Source organism: Falco cherrug, chromosome 2, assembly GCF_023634085.1.
Source record: "Falco cherrug isolate bFalChe1 chromosome 2, bFalChe1.pri, whole genome shotgun sequence".
Taxonomy (NCBI): Eukaryota; Metazoa; Chordata; class Aves; order Falconiformes; family Falconidae; genus Falco; species Falco cherrug.
In genome coordinates this window covers 119,829,749-119,850,221 of record NC_073698.1, presented here as the reverse complement: position 1 = coordinate 119,850,221, position 20,473 = coordinate 119,829,749, and the positions used below count along the sequence as shown (strand labels likewise).

At 43.8% G+C, this 20,473-nt stretch overlaps 1 protein-coding gene across 3 annotated transcripts in view; it reads right to left on the bottom strand.

Moving 5' to 3' along the window:
• Positions 1 to 14,554: 14,554 nt before the first annotated feature.
• Positions 14,555 to 20,473, bottom strand: part of CBLB (Cbl proto-oncogene B) — a 133,726-nt gene continuing 127,807 nt past the window's right edge. For all 3 annotated transcript variants that reach the window (XM_055701594.1, XM_055701597.1, XM_055701595.1), the window contains one exon: positions 14,555 to 18,796. In XM_055701594.1, coding sequence (XP_055557569.1) covers positions 18,534 to 18,796 — 263 coding nt within the window. In that variant the 3' untranslated portion in view covers positions 14,555 to 18,533. The remainder of the gene's footprint in view (positions 18,797 to 20,473) is intronic.

Below are 20,473 nucleotides of genomic sequence, written 5' to 3'. Positions count from 1 at the left end.
ACTGCAAATCTTAGTGGATTTAAAGCATTTGGGGGTCATCTATCAAAATTAAGGCATGCTGTGATTAGAGAACCACATTAGGACAGGATACATCTTGCATTACAAGGGAGCTTTCCAAATTAAAAACAACGTACAGGGAAAAAATGTCATTCCTTTGAGCTTCTGCTGAAATCTTAGACAACTTGTAATTAATATGCATGCATACTTGTAACTTGGTGGGTAATATCACTGTCATGTGCCTTTTAAAAACTTGGTAATTTTAATTCCATTTTTATTAATATGATTAATGCAAGTCAGTTTGTGTAGGTGGGAAGGGACAGAAGCAAATCAAAGTTAGCTGTCTGCTTCATTTAAATTCAGATCGGTAGGACTGCATACCGCTCTCTGGCCTGAGATATCAAATGGAAAGAGAAAAAACCAAACCTCAGAGAAACTGAAGCATTACTTACTGCAGAGGATGATTGGAAGTTGTCATCCATTTAACGGAGCCTGTTCAGCCACCCTTTGGGACACAATCATACCTTCTACAAAATGCCAAGACAATGGGTAAGGATTTCAAAGGAATTTTCATAAAAGACCATATTTTGCAAGCTGTAAAAGAGTTTTAGATTAACAAACACCCTCCGACAGTGAGCTGGAAAATTAGAGGGACGGCTTCGTTCACCCTGCCTTGATTTAGGCTCGCTAGACTCACAAAACACCTGCTGGAACGTGGGGCTGCCATTTCTGAGGGGTCAAACCGCCGCCATGTGAGACCCTGCCGCAACCGAGCCTGCAGCACCGCGCCCGGGCTCGGGGAAAGAGGAGGCAGCAGTGGTGGGCATCTCCGAAAGCCCAGCCCAAAGGGTCTCAGGTTAAAATCGTGCCGAGGTTCCTTCCCACCTGGTCAGAGCCCCCAGGTTAATGAACAGCACTACAAGACTGGTGACCCGGGTAGGAGCCGCAGATTGCTGGGACAGTTACTACTCACCCCGCAGCCCTGCTCCAGGTAGCCTCGTCTCCTGTAGCTGTGCTCGAGACCCCCGCAGCCCCTCTCGCTTCTCCTCTGCTGCCTGCCATGGCATGGGCACCTCGTGCGTGCAGGCAGTCCTGCAGAGAGCCCGTTCTTCTTGTGTTTGCCACGCGTTTACAGAACGCATGCAGAGCCAGCGTGTATGCGGGAAGAGGTTTATTTCGGGGTTGCTCAGACACATGCAGTAAAGCCTCTGTGCTCCAGGGGATGTGCCTTTGTACCCTCCCCCCCACACACATGGGACGGTGGACATGCAGGGGACGGGGCTTTGCTGAAAGCCGTAGGCACACAGAGCCTGGCCCGTGCAGGTGTGTTCAGCACAGCTATCAGCGAGCAAGAGGACACCACGAGGCCCCTTGGTTTATAGGACATATATATATAGGGGTTTAGTAAGACTTTGGTCAAGCGGTTTGGAGGTCAAGGGGAGAAATCACCATCCATATATTCAACTAATTCCCAACACTGATGGGAAAGTCTTCACAGAGGGAAAGTTGAAAGAACAGGGCGGAACCGGTGCTGAGGCCTGAGTCCACGTGCGTGCGGGCGAGCATTACAGATATCCCGTCAGTATCGAGTTGGTAACTAGGGCAGACGGGCAAGGTTTGGGAAGGGCATGCCTTTGGGTAAGGGTACGCACACTAGATGGTCCATGCTTGGGTGCTAAACCATCTTCAGAAGAGCTGTGCATCCACCCGTCAGCCAGCTCCTGGGCTCTTTTTTGGCTTGCTGCTTCTTTTATTAACAAAACCAGCCACAAGCAGGAAGACTCTACTTCCCTCCTTCCTCTGCGTCCTACCCGTTTATCTTTTGTCTGATCTCCATCCTGGAAAGCCTCCCTCCAGCTAGTTTTTCTCTTGATAGAAAGTGAAGCAAAAAGAATCAGTCTTCCAGCAAAAGCCTTTTTTGGCCTGTCATTAAATTGCCTTCAAAGCACCTCAATAGCCATAAATCTCTCCCGCCAGGTTTATATATTTGCCATAATTTTATCCTTTATCTCCACTGCTGCTGCAATTCTACCTCCTTCCCATCTTCAATTCTGCTGTATTTGATCGCTGTCTCCCGTTTGGTTTTGACCTCATGACCATAGATTTGGGTAGTGACGCGACTTCCAGTCTTCCTTAAGCACGCGATTGGCACAGGCAGTCAGACATCAGGAGGTAGAAAGTATCCAAGTCCTTGCCTGACCCGCACCCTCCCAGGAAAAGACCCCAGTTAGGGAGGCGCAGCGGCAGGAATGCTGTGGTCGGGAATAGCAGTGCTCAGGCTGCACACAGCAGCGCACAGACAGAACCCACCGCAGCTGCAGAGCCCACCTGGCCATCAAAGCACATTTAAAGCAAATTCTTCATTTTCAGGGCAGAGTCAGGATACCAAACCACCTGCAGCCAAACAATGCACAAGAATATTTTTAAAAAGCAAATTAAAATAGTGCAGATATTCCACGAAAGAGGTGCCATACCATTAAACAACCTTTTTCAAACAGCAGTGAGCAGCTAGAATCCTCCCCTGATGAGTAACAACAAAGATGTTACCAGCTAGAAACTGGATCATTTCAAAGCATACAAACATACCATATTTCATTACAAAACCGAAAATTTGTTAAAAGGTGGATTAAAAAAAAAAAAAAAAATCATAGAAAAACCCCAAACCGCCCTATAGAAAAACTCCATTGCTTTCCCAGTCTACAAAATGAATCCCTTCTGTTTAACATTGTTTCTTTGCACTATTGTAACCTGCAAGCTCTTACACATTCGAGCTGGTTTTCATACGAGTAGTTCAGTGGGCTCCTGTTTACAGTGAAACTACATGCTACTAACAGTCACCGCAGAGAAAATCACCAAGCCAAGCCGGTGAGTTGCTATTATTCATATCTTCTGACTTATCTCAGGAAAACAGCTAGCACTGCAGCCTTCCACACTTCACTACAACCCACAGGACGTACTAATATCTGCATTTTCATAAAAAAATAAATATCAGAATTAAAAAATAAAAAATGAAACCCTCTCCTTTAACAACGAGTCAAGATCACCAGCTTAAACCTGCTCCCAGAGATGGCACACTGCAGCACCCCTCCACCCGTTCTTCTACACACTGTCCCAGTTCATACCAGTAAGAGTAAGGCAGGCACAGGGGCTGATGCAGGGAACAAGATGGGAATTCTTCCCCAGCCAGCAATCGCACTTCCCTCAACTTTATGGTCACAGGGGACGAGGACCTCTCCGGCTGATGATGCCTTGAGCAGCATCCTTCACCCAGGCTCGGGGCCGGTGTGCTGCAGCGGCACAGCCCACAGCCCCAGCAGCGATACCACTGCTGGCGTCACCACGTGCCACAGGGCACCTTCTCCCTCATCCTCCCTCGAGAGTCCGTTTAACTTCAGAGACATCCCACACATTCACATTTTGCCTGTAGGTTAGGAGTTACCGTTCAGCATCATGGAGAACACTGAATCAGTGATAGCACTATAGAAATGTACAGACAAGTATGATTCCAACTGCCAAATACTAAAAAAAAAAAAAAAAAGACAAACCACCGACACATTGAAAAGCATAAGGTTCTCAACATTGCATTGATATTTGAGTGTCCAGACAAGAAACAAGCGCACTTAAAGCAACACTTAGAGAGCTGGCCGGGCAGCTAAAGGAACCCAGGTACTTCAGAACGGTACAAACAGCTGCTTATCTGCTGATAATGAATGGCTTCTGATGAGGTGACACTTACTCGCTGTGGAAGACAGAAGGGGCAAGAAAGAAGCAAAGCATTATTGTCGCTGAATGCTCCCAGGCAATGAAAATTGTAAAGGAGAAGGAAAATCACCGTGACACGCCAGGATCCTGAAGAGGGGCACGAGCTCCCACCGGCTGTGGTACCCAGGCTGCCATAGCTGGCACGGGTGGGAACACGCCACTGCAAAATTTACTGAGGAAGGTCTTGACAACAGAGGAATAGTTTCACAATGAGCAAAGAAAAAGGGATGAGGGAAGCTTAGAGAATACATTAAGAATATAGAAGGTGAACCAAGAAGCACAAGACCGGAGAAGGTGTGGGGTGACAACTAGCCAAACACTGTGAGCAGAGAGCTGTGAGAGTATAAAACAGAAACGCGAATCCTCATTTTACTGAGAATGGAAGGGAGAAGGGAGCTTCTAAGACAGATCCTAAAAGTCTCTAGAGGCATGAAAAGTTCCCCCACTGCCAAATTTCAGGTGCCTGCAAATTAAATCTAATTGAATTTCACAAATATCTGCAAAGGCATCTCAGTGCTGTACCCGTGCAAATTTTTTCTTGGCTGAAATTCTTGTTCTGCCTTGCACAGTTGTTGATACAGAAGAAATGGTGCCCATCAAGATATTAATTTGCTTGTATTCTCCTATGGCTATTTTCTCAATTTTTCCTTTGTCTTATACCTATTTTATGCCACAGTAGGGTATTAATATATGTTTCTGCCTTACATTAGGGACAAGATTATCAGTAGAGGACCTGGCTTTTTATCCGGTATTCTCCACTTGTTCAGCAACTCGTTCAGTGAGGTCGTGTTTCACCACTGTAACAAGACTCTTGGTTCTGGATCAGATAAACAGCAAGAATGATAGCAACATATCTTTCATGCCTGTGTTTTCTCTAATCTCTCAAAGAGGAGGAAAAAAGCAAGCCAAACCCACTGCAGTTGTCAACACCCTGACAGCTTTTTCCTCATGGAGCAACACGTCTTCTAGGGGGGGGTGGAGGAGGTGGGGAGAAAAACAACCTCAGCAGTCAGACTCGGAACTTTGAGGCAGTAGAAGTTTGGTTGAGGAAAGGTCAGAGTGGAATAAGAAGCAAAAGTTTATTCCATTACATTAGGAAAAAGCTTAATAGAAACAAGATGCATAGATTAATTAGAACATTAGTCCCTTCTAATGGCTTTAGCCCAGATCATCAGCTTTTAATTGCCTTTTCTTTCAAAACATGAGGTCTTTGGCATATGCACCTTATTCCTATCTATTTGATCTTTTTAAATCAATAAAAGTAAGTCACATAGAAGTCAGCCTTCACTGACTTCACTGTTTTGACAGAAACCTAAGGAATAGAACAGCAAGAGCTGGAGTACTGAGTGCATGAACAAGGCATGTCTAGAAATACCGAGATCCCTTAACCATAGCACAGACTTGTTTGGATCTGCTTTTACATGAAACTTTCCTCCTTTATATGGCTTTTACCATAGAACCACAGAATGGTTTGGGTTGGAAGGGACCCTTACAGGTCACCTAGTCCAACCCCCCTGCCATGGGCAGGGACACCTTCAACTAGGGCAAGTAGCTCAGAGCCCCGTCCAGCCTGACCCTGAATGTTTCCAGGGATGGGGCATCCACAGCTTCTCTGGGGAGCCTGTGCCAGTACCTCGCCAACCTCATAATAAAAAAGTTCTTCTTATATCTAGTCTAAACCTACTCTTTTCTAGTTTAAAACCATTACCCCTTGCCCTATTGCAACAGGCTCTGCTAAAAAGTCTGTCCCCATCTTTCTCATAATCCCCATTTAAGTCTTGCAAGGCTGCAAGTCCTTTAGGCTTCGTGCACTCCCACAATCCTGGTATCTGAAAGTGGATAAACAGACTGGCACCAATATGTATATATATACACACACGTATATACAATAACATTTGTGCAATCCATACAGTGATAACATTCTAATCACCATATCATATTATGGGGATAAATATTACAGTTAGAGAAGAGCTGATTTTGGTCTCCAATAAAAAGTGCCTATCGGCAGGTACAAGTGCGGACAACAGAGATGTTCAGCTGACCAGAAGGGCAGGTACTGAAACACGGTTTTTTCCCTTTAACACACACTATTCCAGCAGTGTCTAGGAAGCAACACTTGCCTCTGACACATCTGCAGACCCATGTTCCTGCAGTAGACACATACTGAGCATTTTTTCTCTTTTCTTTCAGCTTCCATTTAACACTTTGTTAAGCAATAACTTTTTTACCTCTTTTCCCCCTAAGCAGTTTGTCTTTCTCCTTTTTGCCCCCACCGTTCCTATGCAGAAGGGCATCCTTGTGCCACTCAGCTCTAGCTCCCGTTTCTCCTCACACCACAGCAAGTGCTCCATGAGGAACTTTGTTTCTGAGACTCTCTACCCCAGCACAGTGGGTATGCAGACAACACTGCTACTGGCATCTCATACAGAAAATCCAGGAAAACAGGAAGAGAGCCCATTAAAGAAAAATAGAATAGTTAAAGGGGAAAAGAGACAAGCTGCAGACACCCATGTGATGAGAAGCCCTGTCCCTTGGCCCACACATATTTTGTTTTTCCGGCACAGAGAGGAAAAAGCCATTATTTCACCCCACCCTTTGAACTTTGCATGACATCTCCTGCTGAACCCGTGATGGTTTGACTCTTCCTTTAAACTGAACGAATCTAATCTTTGTCTTTGTGAAATGACCCCAAATCACCAATGAGAGTAGTTGGAGAAACAATAAAATAGACCCCCTAAGACTTTGTTCCATCATTTATAGAATCACTGAATCATTTAGGCTGGAAAAGACCCCTAAGGTCATCGAGTCCCACCGTGAACCCAGCAGTGCCAAGCCCACCCCTGGGCCCTGCCCCTGCGCGCCACGGCTGCCCGGCTGCTGGAGACCTGCAGGGACGGTGACAGCCGCGGCCCTGCGCAGCCTGTGCCAGCGCTTGGCAGCCCTTTTGGGGAAGAGTTTTTCCTAATTTCCGATCCAAACCTCCTCTGGTGCCACTTGAGGCTGGTTCCTCTCACTTCTCTACTTGGTAGGAGAGACCACCCCACCTCGCTGGCACCTCCTGCCAGGCAGCTGCAGGGAGCGAGCAGGTCCCCCAGCCCAGGCTGCCCCCCACCCACCATGGCACAACGGCGGAGAGGGCACACTTCTTCTCCCCTAGACAGAAGGAGGAACAGGTGCTTTGCAGCTCCCAGTTTGCCTTCTGCAGCATCATGTGCAACGCCAGCCTCCCCTTTCAGAAGCGCAAATAAATGAGCTACACTTCAGCTGTGTCTTTAAATTCCAATTACCACACAATTAAGCTACAACTATGCTTCTCAAGAAACAATATGCTCTTACAGCACAAACAGAAGTGCAGCAAAATCACCGAGATGGTTTCTTAGAGACATAAACCATCTTCATGTACCTTTCACGGCTTGCCGCAGGGATGCTGCTTTACACCCGAAGGATGCCTCCTTGTGTGTCTGGGAGTTCTGGTACCACCATGCCTGAAATAGCTTTCAAAGCATTTGGAAAGCCATATGGACCAAATCTTGTGAAGCCCCCCCCCCCCCCCCCCCCTTCTCCCCCCGCCAAATTAATGTGGTAGAGCTTTCATAAAGAAACCAGGTCCCCCCTTCCCAGTGGGGAAGGGAACCATGAAACACCTCAGAAACTGTGGATTTTACTCAAAAGAAATTAAAGGTGAAGAATTTCAAAGTGAAGGATTGAAAACAACACTACCCCACCCCATCTCAAACCTGCACAGCCAAACACCCTGTCATTATCTGATATTTTTAGTTTCAGAGTCTAATTGCTCTCTAAACGCAAAGGCAGGTTCTAGCCCCACACCCTCCCGTGGGGACGTGGCTTTGCCAAGTGGAGCCCTGTTAAGGGCTGAAGGCTCTTTGTCTCCTGATGTGTTTTCTTCTTGATTCTAATCACATTCAGTTTTTTCACTCTTTATTATTCTTTTTAGTTTTCTTCTCTGCTTGTGCCTTCATCTTCTGCAGTTATGGGGAACAACCCTTATGCCACAAGATGATGGCATTGCTGTTTCACCTTTAAAAATTTACCAGTAAGCACTGCCATCACATCCTCAGTTTGCTTGGCTTCCACCGCATCAAGTTTTTCAACAAAGGCAGCAAGGTCTTCCTTCCACAGATCAGAGGGATTCTTGCTCTTCAGCTCTTCCAGTTCCTGTTCTTTGTTATCTCTCTGCTTACAGAGCTCATCTTTCTTCTCCTTAGCCAGATACCTAAGGGGCATGTTCAGCAGATAGTTGAAGTCTGGTTTGGGTAGGGCTTGGTGTGCGGATCACGTCTCGGGGCTCTTCCCTTTCTTACTCCTGAATCCGAGCGAGCCCACTGCTGTCGCAGCACCAAACCAGCTGCCCTGCGGCCCCGAGACCGGTAAGCATTTCTCAGGTGGTTACGGGCCAGTTTTAATGGCAGCCCCGCTCTACGTCATCAGGGGACGTGGCTGAAGAATGGTCTGATGTGTCCCCAAGTGTCTCACCCCGACGTTGAGTGCCCCCCCCCCTTTGCGCCTTCAGCAGCCACCTTACCAGCCTGGCTCACACATTTCTGCCACCTCGGGAGGCGCTTCTGCATGTAGACTGAGGGAAATGCACAGAAACTGTATTTCTTGAGCAAGAAAATTCACATGATCTTTACTACTACCGCAGAAAGTAAAATGTCTACAGTTTAGAAAGATTAAATATTGGACATAAAACTAGAGAAAGGGTATCTCTTTCCCCTCTCTCCCCCCTTCTACACGCTGGAACACCTCCCAGGGGCACACACCAGGGTTCCTCTGGGTAAACAGGTTTAAATAATGATACCAAAAGCAGCTACTGATTTTAGCCACACCGATAATTTTAAGTGCGCCAACTGAGAAATCTTAAAATATGCTGGACGATCGGGCAGTCACTTCTGAAGCTGGGCCGCCTGAGACCGAGGTATCCCAGGTGCCCCCCGAATAATTTCATTACATTTGTGCAATAGCAATTTGCATCCTGCCTGATGTCTGTATGATTTAATGCCAATGATGAGCATAAAGCATAATCACGGCATGACTGCTCTGGAGTTGGAAAATTATTTCCATCACTACATTGAAAAGTGAAACCCAGATTTCAATGCTGAGAAAAAAAAACCAACCCAAAACAACCACCAACCAATCCCTCCATTTTAAAGAATAACCTGTTTCAGGTTCTGCGTGGAGGAAGAATGGATGTGGAAGCGGACTGCAGGCTGCTGGCACTTGGTGCAGGATAAAACAAAACCCTTAACGCTGTGGGAATTACATGGCTGGGAAAGGCTTGAATCGATGTTCCTGGAAGACCCACTGCCAGCTCCAAATTAAACCCCCCCCGTTACTGACACATCTTATGAGCCTCCCCAGGGCTTGAGAGGAGGTCCTGGGCTGTAGTAAGGTCAAACATTTTCTAGACGTAACAGGTTCTTCAGGGTGGGCCCGGATACAAAAACTGCCAAACGACAAATGAGATTTTCTTTGCTTAGTCAGTCATTTGCAAGATTTGGTGAAATTTCTCACTATCAGTTTCAAACCTTCTTAATTTATCAATATTTTCTTCTTAGAAGATGTTAACTAAATATATTTTTGTTATAATATGAAGAACAAATGACAGGCCCATTCTTTCTTTCTGAAACTTGCTGTTAATTTAAAGCAGCTTTAAATAGAATTATTGTGTGGTATTTTCTATCACCATTTGTGTTCTAGGTAATAATGTTATTTACATTTCTCGTTTACTTCTGGTGAAAGAAAGTCCATCAAGTCAACCACTTTCTTTCTGCCTTCTTTTTTAAAGAGTACTTTCTTCATCTGTTTTCATTTTCGCCCTTTGCAGGTACCTCTGTCGCGTGGCATCTCTCCTTCCCCTGTTTCCTGATAAACCCTTTTACCCTGTTGCCACCAGCTTCCCACCAAGAGATAGAGAACAATGTCTTGTTCAAACAGCGTAACTGTTGAACAAGTATCAGTAGGTTGGCATCGCTTCAGAAACTATATAAGGAGCAGAAGTGTTCTTGGTTGCCAATTAACCAAGGAGAAACAAGAGAAAAACAGGTGGAGAATATGTGGCTCCCTCAAAGCCACAGCTCAATATATACCCTGAAAAAACAAGGAAAAGAGTAGCATCATCTTCCTTTTTTTAAAGGCATGTGTGATAGCTTCCAAAACCTGAAAATATTTTTTCTACCATAAACACATTTTCTAAAAAAAAAAAAATAAAATAAATCAATGCTTGTCCTCAAAGCCCTTTTATCCACAAGCACATGCCACTAACACTAACAGCCAGTCCCCATCCGTCACCCCCCGTCTCACACAGCTATCTAGACAGGCTCGCTGCAGTTTTGAAAGGGAGAAGACCAGGCAGCCTCACGAGGTGTGGATATTACTGTAATGGAGAGAGCTCAAATACAAGGATGATACAGTACAAATAATACAAGGTCCCATAAGGGCAGTTCACTGAAAAATAAATTTCAGCTCAACCAACCAAGCAGCATCAATCCACATCGCTAAGACAGTTTGTACATCAACAGGAGCTGCTGTGCGTTAGCTGTTAGCCCACGCCGTGGTACTCACCGCTAGCAAGAAATTAACCTTTGTCCTGGGCACCCCAGCATGGGAACCTTGTGTACTTCCCAAGGAGAATCACACCAACCACTAGGCAAGGGTGGAAACGCCGCGGGTTCCTGGGTAAGTTGGATTTTACAGCATTCTGCTCATGGCACCGCACGAGAATACAGCGAGGTACGCAGCCACAAAAAGGGAAAAGCATATCAGCTTGCAGTGAAGCCACAACTTTGTTTTGGTCTCAGGCCCTTAGGAATTGTTATGGGATGTGTTTGAAGAGGGAACCAAGAGCCAGCCTGACGGCAGGTTCGCAGCTGGCAGCAGCGCCCTGGTCAGCCAGGATCTAACACATAAACCCAAAGCACAGACACAATTAAGGCTCTGCCTCTCCTAATAATCCCCAGACTATTTACTCAGCAACACCAACACATCAAAGGAAAAGATGCCAATGCCTGAAGACAAGGCTGTTTAACTCCAAACCAGCTTTGTTTATTGCTAATAGTCTCCTTGCTAAAACTAAACCTCAAAACACATAGAAAAGCCTTGAAGGGGCTGGAAACCACCACGTGTCAAACCACCAGCAACAACCCATGGCTGTGAGAACGGAGCAGTTTGCCTCCCAGAATTTCAGAGCTGCGCCAGAGACCACAGCGAGGTGGGGGTGAAGAGCAGCAGTGTGCGGGCAAACACTAAAATAAGGGCAGTAACTATGGTGCAGATCCCCCGGGAATGATGGATGCAGGCACGTAATGCCCTTTTCGTTTGACTCATGTGCCCCAAAATCTGTAAGATTTTGCCCACTTTGGTGCATCCTTACACACTACAACTCAAATTCCTTCCTCCACCCACCCTCTGAAACATTTAAGTGTTTTTTTCTAAGATACCAGGCTCTTTTTCCCCTTCTGCTTTTTGCACCCAACTTCTACCACCCAATTCACTCCACTCACCTTTCTTCACCCCTACTCCCCCTCTCCGTTCGGCTGTCCCTGCTCCCCCCAGGATGAATCATGGTGCTAACACACCACCTGCACCACCTCCTTGCTCAGGCACCTCGCACCTTCTTAGCCCTTCACTCCCCAGCCAGCTGCCTCGTCCCTGGAGATCCCTGCTGGGTGGGTCGCCGGCAGCTGCGTGAGAGCCAAGAGAAATGATCCGCTTCTGTTAGATTTTGGGAAAACTACAACGTGTATCCGCCAGGCACAGCCTGCAGGAACAGTAACCCTCCACCTACAGCCATGCTCACAAATACCGGTTCACCCAAGAAGCTGCAGAATTACCACCATCGCACCCAAGCTGCAGCAAGGTTACCCGAGTGAAGGATAAAGGCCTTTCAGGGGCGGAATCATTCTGGTGTTTCATTTTTACCCCTTCTGTGCGAGAATTTTCAAGCTACACGATACTTATTTCTTTGGCACCACTCGCTCATGGTAATTGGTGACCTTTATCTGCAAGTGACTTCCAACTTTCACTGACACGTCTTACAACGTTTATCCCTTCAACCTGTACCCTCACTCAGTACTAGAAGTAATCAAATGTAATTGCAATTTTCCAAGCTACAAACCACACTCATGGCACAGCCTTCTCAGCTCTCGCATTGAGACGTCAGCCACCTCGAACACAAGGACTGTTATTAGCAGAAGGGAGCTTTATTGGTTTCTTTCCATATCTCAGAAGCAGAACAGGGATCTGCTGAAATAAGCAGTGGATTGCATCTCCATTCCTGACATACAAATCATGAAACACAAGAGCATATTTCCAGGCTGAGAGCAGGAAAAAATGCCAGTGCTATGAACAAAGAAAACAGGCTTTCTCACAGAATTCTGGATCCATTTTGGATGACTGTGCTCACAGGGGCCGTTCGGGTATGTCACAGAAAAATCTGCATGATTGAGACAGACCGGAGTAGCAGAATGCTTATGAGGGATTACAAAAAAATACAGATGTGGTCACAAGCTGAGATGGAAACTGTCAGATGTCTGTCCTTACTGAGATGAAGGATGTGCTGGTGGCTGGTGCCACTGTGAAGAGATTTCGGGTGGGAGGGAGAGAGGAAAAACATCTTGGAGGGAGCAGCTGAGGATGCAGGCAAAGCAACGCCTCCATCGTGGGACAAAGGCAGGGCTGAACCTGGCCCCAGCCGTGATGGGGGAGAGCAGGTGAATTTGAATTTCAGCACGAGTCTAGATAATGAAGGTGGTACTAGTCCTGAAAAGTAGCGAGAATAACAATTTTGAAATAATGGTCCAAGAATTTTATATGCACCATACTGAATTGGTAATGAAGATGTAAACTTCAAGAGGAAACCCCTGGAAGTCACCCGTTCAAGCAAGAGAATACCTTCGGAAAACCACGGCAGCCACTACCTCGAGGTATTTCTGAATGGCTGGCGATGCAGACCTAGTTACTGTTGTACAGAATTTGAAAACGAGCGATATTCAATTAGCAAGTTAACAAAAGACACGTTCTCCTCGGGGCACCAACTGCATTGCGGTCTAGTGAAAACAAGGGAACATTTATTGCTTTCAGTGTCCTAATCATTACAAAGACACACAGAAGCACACTATCTATTTTGGAGTAAATTATATGCACCTTGCCAGCTACCTAGGGAGGAAAACTTGCCTTTTAAAACATGGATGACTGCAGTAGCTTGATTATTCTGCAGATTCAGTCCAGCTCTCCAAAAGGAGCAGGTGTTGAGCAGAGGTGAGCCCCACGGTCTAGATCTGAACTCCACCAGCTGGCATCAGCTGGAATATTCTCTCCTCTGTGCTCCCCCGGACTGGCACGTACGCATGCGTGTACAGACACACACCCTTCAACAACCAAGACTATGAGCTTTAAAGCAGTGGCGTTTCCACTTAAACCCTTATGAAACTCTGGGTTGTTTTGCCAGCATCGAAAATCGTCCTGAGCAGAGTGCTGCTTCCCACTTGTCCCTGCTGCCGAGACCCTGGCAGCCCGGTCCGAACCTTCTACAGGGCTGCTCGGGGAAGGCTGTGGGAACTGACAACTGCAGCCACCTCGACAAGACGCTCCTGCAACGGCACTGGGCACCCAGGCAGCTCAGCACGGCTCAACCCGTATGCCAACAGCAGAACGGGGCTTGGGCTGTTGGGACAGAATTACCTTCCATGTGTTCGCTGCTGCTCTCCCATCTTGCTGGCTGCCGTGGCAGTTATTGCAATGAAAAAAGCTGGTGGGGTCTTTTTTGTGGTTTTTTTGTTGGTGGTTTTTTTTTTTTTTTTTTATACAAAGAAGTATTATTGCAGTTGGACTGGCCAGATCCTTCATGGATCCAGGCAGGTGCAAGCAGCTTCACAGTCCGAAGACCAGTATCCAATGGGCTTGTGCTTTTGTATCTGGCAGGTCTAGGAAGCAAGAACCTCATCATGGCTCGCATTTAGAACCTCATCATGGCTCGCATTTTTGTGAAGCCTTTAAATTCCTTACAATGTTTAGGAGGGTTATGGGATTACATGTCACAAATTTAAGATATGTGATTTAAGAGATTTGGGCTTTAGGATTTATTTTGAGAAAGAATTTTCCCTGCCAGACTCGAAATAATCCAAGGACAAATGGAATGTTTAGGTGCCAAATTAACACACTGTGTTTTAAAATCTAAATTTATAATTTTCCCAATGGAGACCCATTGCAACTGATCAATGGAGGCAGGTACCTTGTACAGAATCAATGACTGGGTCTATCAGACAAAAATTCCTGCAACATTCCTAGAGTACCCAGCTGCTAAAATTTGACGATAACACAATAAAGTGGCAGCTGGCTTTCACATCGGAAGAGTAAAAAGGGAAAGATACAGGCTGCTTTAGTACTAAGGACAAGCATACCAAACAGTTACCTACCCTACTTATTAGTATGACTAGTGACCTATATAATGGACAAGGATTTAACACAGACTGAAGGAAGTACCATGAAAATCTCATCACTGAAGGTCTAATCCGACCTGCAGGGAATGGTGTTGGGCTTTAAACAGGAGTAGTTGTATTGTCATGCATAGCGGAGGGGTTAGGTTTTCTACGCTTTTTTCAGAATGCTGGAATACAGTCACAGGAAAAAAAAAAAAGTTTCACACTCCTAAAATATTTTTGACATTAAGAATACTACGCTTGAGACTGTAAATGCACAGGATGCTAAAGGAATTGTAATTTTCTTCAGGAAAAAGAAATAATAATCCTGTAAATTAATGTGTAGTCAGGACTATATGTTCACCACTTTGGATTCTAAATATTTAATGATTATCATCTTTCTTCCATACAGCTATTACACGCACATTCCAAAACTGCTGCCAATTTATAAATTTTTACTACTGAAATTTAGAAATGCACTAACGTATGGGGAAATAAAGCAAATGTCTCAATGCAATGATTCACTTCATTTTAGAACGAGGCCACATTTTTGTGATTTACAAAACAACAGTTTCTAAGACCCCTACACAGGACAGGCTGTGCTTCCAAAGCAGCATATGTAAAGGGGTAATATTTAATAACAGAGAGACAGAGTCTTGAAAAACCACAGACCAACCCAACATTCTGTTAACATTAATTTTATAAAATACCTTACATGAACAGATAAAGAAGTTGAGCTTACATAATAACCAAAATTTAAAAAGAATGTTGAATAAAATATAAATTAATTGAACACATCACTAAGTTTGCCACAAGTTAGACAAGTTTATAAAAGGCATTTTCAGATAAAATAGTTATTTGAAAGAAAATCCTTCAAAATGGAAACTACTGAAGTCCTTTTTCAAGAAGTCACTCCTAAAAGCGCTAAATTCCAGGTCAACAGGTAGTACCTGAATTTGCTTAGAATATGGTGTTCATTTGCTTCCAAATTTGTCAGGCTTTAAGACACAAATTTAAATGCTTTCAGGTCAGAGTCGTCAGTGCAAAGTAAAGCTTCAAGCTGAAGAGAAATGTAACAAAAGAAATGATCCTGGTACAAAACCTCCTAAATTCACATTATGGAAAAAAACCTCTGCCTGATGCACTCGTGAGATACTGAACGTTAACCAATGTTACCAGTGGTCACTTGAGGGTTGCAGCCAAGCCATTAACGTGGCTAATTGTATTCATTTATTTTATCACAATTTCAATTTTTTTCCACTCATAATCTTTGGAAACAATCCATGCTGCTGATGCCCGCTCACTTTGCTCAACTTCTGCTTCAGACAGTTTGCTTAAAACGCAGCAACGTAGCCAAGAGGAGATAGAAGGTGAGGCCAACAGCCATCAGAATGACGGTCTAAAGCCTGCGAGGACATTTCGCTGGAAGGAACGGGATAGCACATCTGCCCGAGTTCAGCCAGCTTCCTTCATCCAAGTGCTCTCACTGCTGCCAGCCTTCCTTAAAGTTATATACGTGTGTAACTCGCTGCCAGGCTCAGACCCGTAAGCCTTTCAAAGGTTAAAATACACTTAGAGGACTATGTGCTTAGAGAACCAGACTGTAGCCAGATTAATTTATCTTAAGCTTATTAATTCCCGCAGAGTAAACATCAACACCAGCAAAGCAATTCCACTCTGTTTGACTTCAAAACTATTAACCGAAACAGGTTTGAAATAGTCTTCATGTTCCACTATTTAGAAGCATTATTAGCGCATTCATTTAAAGATTAATGGAATTCTTTTTCAAGTTACCAACTCAGTATATTGCTCATAAGCCTTTTTTAACACACGCTACAAAACCCCAAGTGTCACTGGTGGTCACAACCAGAAAGGAGCAGGAAAACGTCACCCCCCCAAACCTGTCAGGCAGCAGTTCCAGCCTCCAGCTGAAGCACAAGGCTGTAATTCATACTAAGCTGCTGCATAAAATGAGAAAATGAGTTCTCGGTTACAATTCAAAATTTCAAAACGTGATGTGCAGCTTGTGTGCTTGTCCTTGTAAAGTGCTCGGCTCTCACTGTCGTCAGTGCCGCGCTGGCCGTTACGCTAGAACCTCATTTAAGCAATTCCAGTCCAACCAGAGTGTTTCAGTTAACAGCCTGAATCGCTTTCAATTTATAGATCGCTAAAATGCTGGAGTGACGGTGAACCCCCCCCCCCAAAACAAAGGAACAAGAGGGTTCAACACTACGCAAAACTCTCCTCGCACACAGGGGAAAGATTTACTTGAACTAAAAGCACAGACTATAACTTCCACCGAAACTTCTCATAAGCTGTACCCAAGGAACGGACCTTTGAAGGAAGCTGCAAATGTCCTTGTCTAGAACATCAACCCAGAATCACTTGCTTAAATCAAAACGGAACAGATGCTTTTCCCCATACCCTGAATCCTCCTGATCATCTTTTATCACTGAAGCAGATCAATGAAACCCATACTATGCTCTGTGATGCTACAAAATAATTTATTTAATTAGTTTTAAGAATAAGTTCTTTCATGAAATGATGGACTGACATATCACAGCAATTTGCACTGGGTGTTCCCAGTTATTTTGAATCCTGCAATGCAGCCATTTGCTGTCCTAAAAAAAGAATAAAATCTTTAAAACAAATGTACTGACTGCTGTTGAGATCTGGTCCTGTAAATGATGTAACTTTTACCACTGGCTCAGAATGAAGAACACTGACAGCTGAAAGGGAACAATAAATATACACCTCAAACCCAGCTTAGCACACTGTGAAAATTCTCACATATCGGTCACATCTCAAAACATGAAAAATATCCCAAATACCACACGGTTTTATCCGTTTGATAGTAATAAAAGAAAAAAAGATTTCAAAGTTTCCTAAAAAACCCCACAAAACCACCACCCCCCCAAAAAAAAAAAAAAAAAAAAAGAAAAAAAAAGAAAAAGACAGCAGCAATTTAAAAATTATTCTGGAAATATTTGGACTCTTGAGTGTACTAAGAAGAGTTGCCTTCTCCCTTCTCGACAGCTGGGAAGATTTTTAATTTGGTTTGCATCAATTTGGACTCAAAAATAAAACGTCAGAGCTCGGAGTATCACTAACCAAGTAAACCAAAAATGTATTTCCAACTAAGCAGCTGGAAAGTGAGCTAATTAATTTGGGTATTAAACACATACTTGAGCATAATGAAGTGTACAGAGGAGGAGGTTACTGAAGAACTTTGCAAAAAATATTGCTACAGTAGCATTAGGAATTAACAGTGCATCAAAGATTTAAAGTTTCCATGTTAATACAAACTGATCCAAGCCACAACGAACCACAGAATAATCACTCAAACAAGAAGTTAACCGCATTATACTTTACAGAAGCTAGGACTGGAATTTACCTGAACACCATTCACATGATTCAAAAAGATCCCTTCTAGCCTGGCACGCCTCCGCTGGCACAGTGCCAGCAGTGTGTGATCAAAACAGAGGACTGCCTTGTGCATTTGGCTTTTTCTGAACGTTTGCAATCAAAGACTCAAATCTGAAAGAGCTTTTACATGTTAGAACTCAGTATCGCTGCCGCGTTAAATGTTTTATTTGTTGGTTGGGATTTTTGTGTGTGGACACGGTGTATAAAAGACCTTGAGAACTACAGGTCACGGAATTCATGTTAAACAGAAAGCTGCCCAACATTACTGTCAAAATACCTTTAAAAAGGCAGTTCATAGACAGAATAATGCATTTTACATTCAGATATTTCCTCTCTCAAAAGCAAAGGAATCTCAGAAGAAAAAAAATAAATCAGTAGTGAAGGCCACATACTTTTTGCATTAGATGAGCTGAAATGCAAAAAACAATTAAAGCATCTTGTAAGAGAAAAAAAAAACAACCAACAACAAACACAGAACTTCTGGAAAGTGATGATTTAGTTGATGGGGTGGTCAGCATAGAAACTGTTGGGAATGCTACAGCAGAACTGACCACAGGTACAAGGGAGCATGAACAGGAACATGGTACAGGCACCAACTAGAAAACTGTAACTTGCCAACTTGTAAACAAGAAAAAGCATTTCACAGATTAAAAGTTCTAGGGAAGTAAACTTCTTTAAATTATTTTGTCAGTTCAACCCTGATTTAAAAAAGTATGGCTAGCAAAAATACATAAGCCTCAGCATATTTATAAGTCTTGATCAGAGCAGCCATGAGTCTTTGATAAATGGCTGGAAACAAACACCCTTCTACTAAGGATGAAAGAAAAAATATTCCATTCTCTTCTTTCTGTCATTCCCCAATCCACACGCGTATATGCAGAATCCACATGATCCAAGAAGATCTTGATGCTGCTATAGGTTGAGACGCGGAGAGACCGGTGGAGGAAAACAGACAAACTCCCTTAAAATACTACGGGCCACGTCAACATTATTCTGGGCAATTTCAAGCGCCCTCTTGACTTCTTCAAAGGAATAGCCCTCTCCCATAAGTTTTGCAATTTTTGCATCCACATTTTCCGTGGAACTGTCAGAGCTGTACGCTTTCCTGTGGTGTATTTCTGGTGCAGTCCTCCGAGGGAGCGGTTTAGGGGGCCTGGCTGGTGCTTGTGAACCATCTGTTTCAAATAAAGGAGATAGAGATCATTATAAATTGGCTTAAAATTGCGTTTTAAGTAGGTCAAGCCTCACAAAGCAGTTTAAAAAGTAAAACTCTAAAGATACACGAAGAGATATTTTAATTCACCGATACATCTCATTTTAAAATTTGGAGAGAAGCTGAATTCCTCAAGCACATCCAAAATGCAAGCGATGTAGTGAAACACTATTTTAACAATATGATGCAAACATGCAGGTTACACTGAATTATCCAAGGCTGGAAGAAAGCACGATGAGACAGAAAAGATGGTGAAAATAGCCAGTCAATGTTTTAAAGGCTATTCACTCTCAACCCGCAATTTAAGAAGTTTTTCTTAGTCTGGTTAAAAGATCAACCAAAACCCAACCCCCCAAATTTGATCACAATTTTGTTGGGGGCCATAAGATGTACAGAAGAGGAATCTAGCCAAATATGTGTGCGGGAGAAAAACCCTTCCCTTATTGGCACACCTTGCAGACTGCTCCATCAGCCACGGCTCATTTCAGGCACAGCAGCTATGCCTGAGTATGGAAATCACTGGTTCCTCAAAAAGAACCCAGGGGTTTTTTTTTTCCTAGTCCAATTATTTCCAGTGGAGAGAACAGAATTCTTCTGCACCGCTTTGGGAATATCTTCCCTTTCCTTCTCTTCTATGGAAAGGTTGCCTCCACAGTTAACGCTGGTGCTAAGAATCATGATGTGCTGATGAAAAGAGCTAATAATCAAACGTGTTAATCTTCTCAGTCAAGAGGTCCATGCTCAAACTTGGTACTTTACTGAAACCTCTTCATCCTCACCATTCCACAGTAAGAAGCTTAAATACAAGCAGGCATAGAGCAGAAAACACTTTCAAGAGCAAAGTATTTTTTTTTTTAAAAAGTCTTTAATCCTTCAAAAGGGATTCTAAAAAGTTCCATCAACAGTGACTTTGATAGATAAATTAAGAGAAATTTCTGGCTGTGATCCTTCCTGTTTACTTCCACTGACAGCAATGGCACTTTGCAGCATTAAGTACTTCAGAGAGAGTTTTTTAGTGATGAAAGAATATTGTATTTCTACTATTGCTGTTACAACACGCTACCCTACCGTAACGCCGGACAGAGAGAACTGCAAATCAACTGAGTGCATTAAACACCTCAGAAGAATGAAACCCGTTCACAGTAGTGCACACGTCTAACCAAGGGGTATTCTTCTCTCAACTTAAGTTTCCATGTGTTCCAATGAGAGCATCGTTATAAATTTTAATTCCATTTCTTAATTCACACAAGGCAAGCAAATGGTACTTGTAGCAAGATGGTGATAGTCATATGCCAAATGTATGAGGGTAATTTGATTAAAAATTCACAGTAAAGGGCTAAGATTAATTGTGTTCTCACTGAACTGCCCATTCTCCTTGCAAATAGTTATGACACAACCCGCAGACAGCAAGGGCTATTTAGTATTTGTTATGACTTTTTTCTCTCCCAAGATGTGAAGGATTATATAAATGCCAAACATCCTAGCAAATGGGATATATAGGATGCCAAGCATCCTAGCAGATGCAAACCTGATATGAGGCTGTGGAAGATCTATGAAACACACAGGTTTGAGAAAGTATCTACAGCTCAGGAAAAGTGGATAATCACTAAAAACCAAACCAGAAACAAGTTAACTTTCT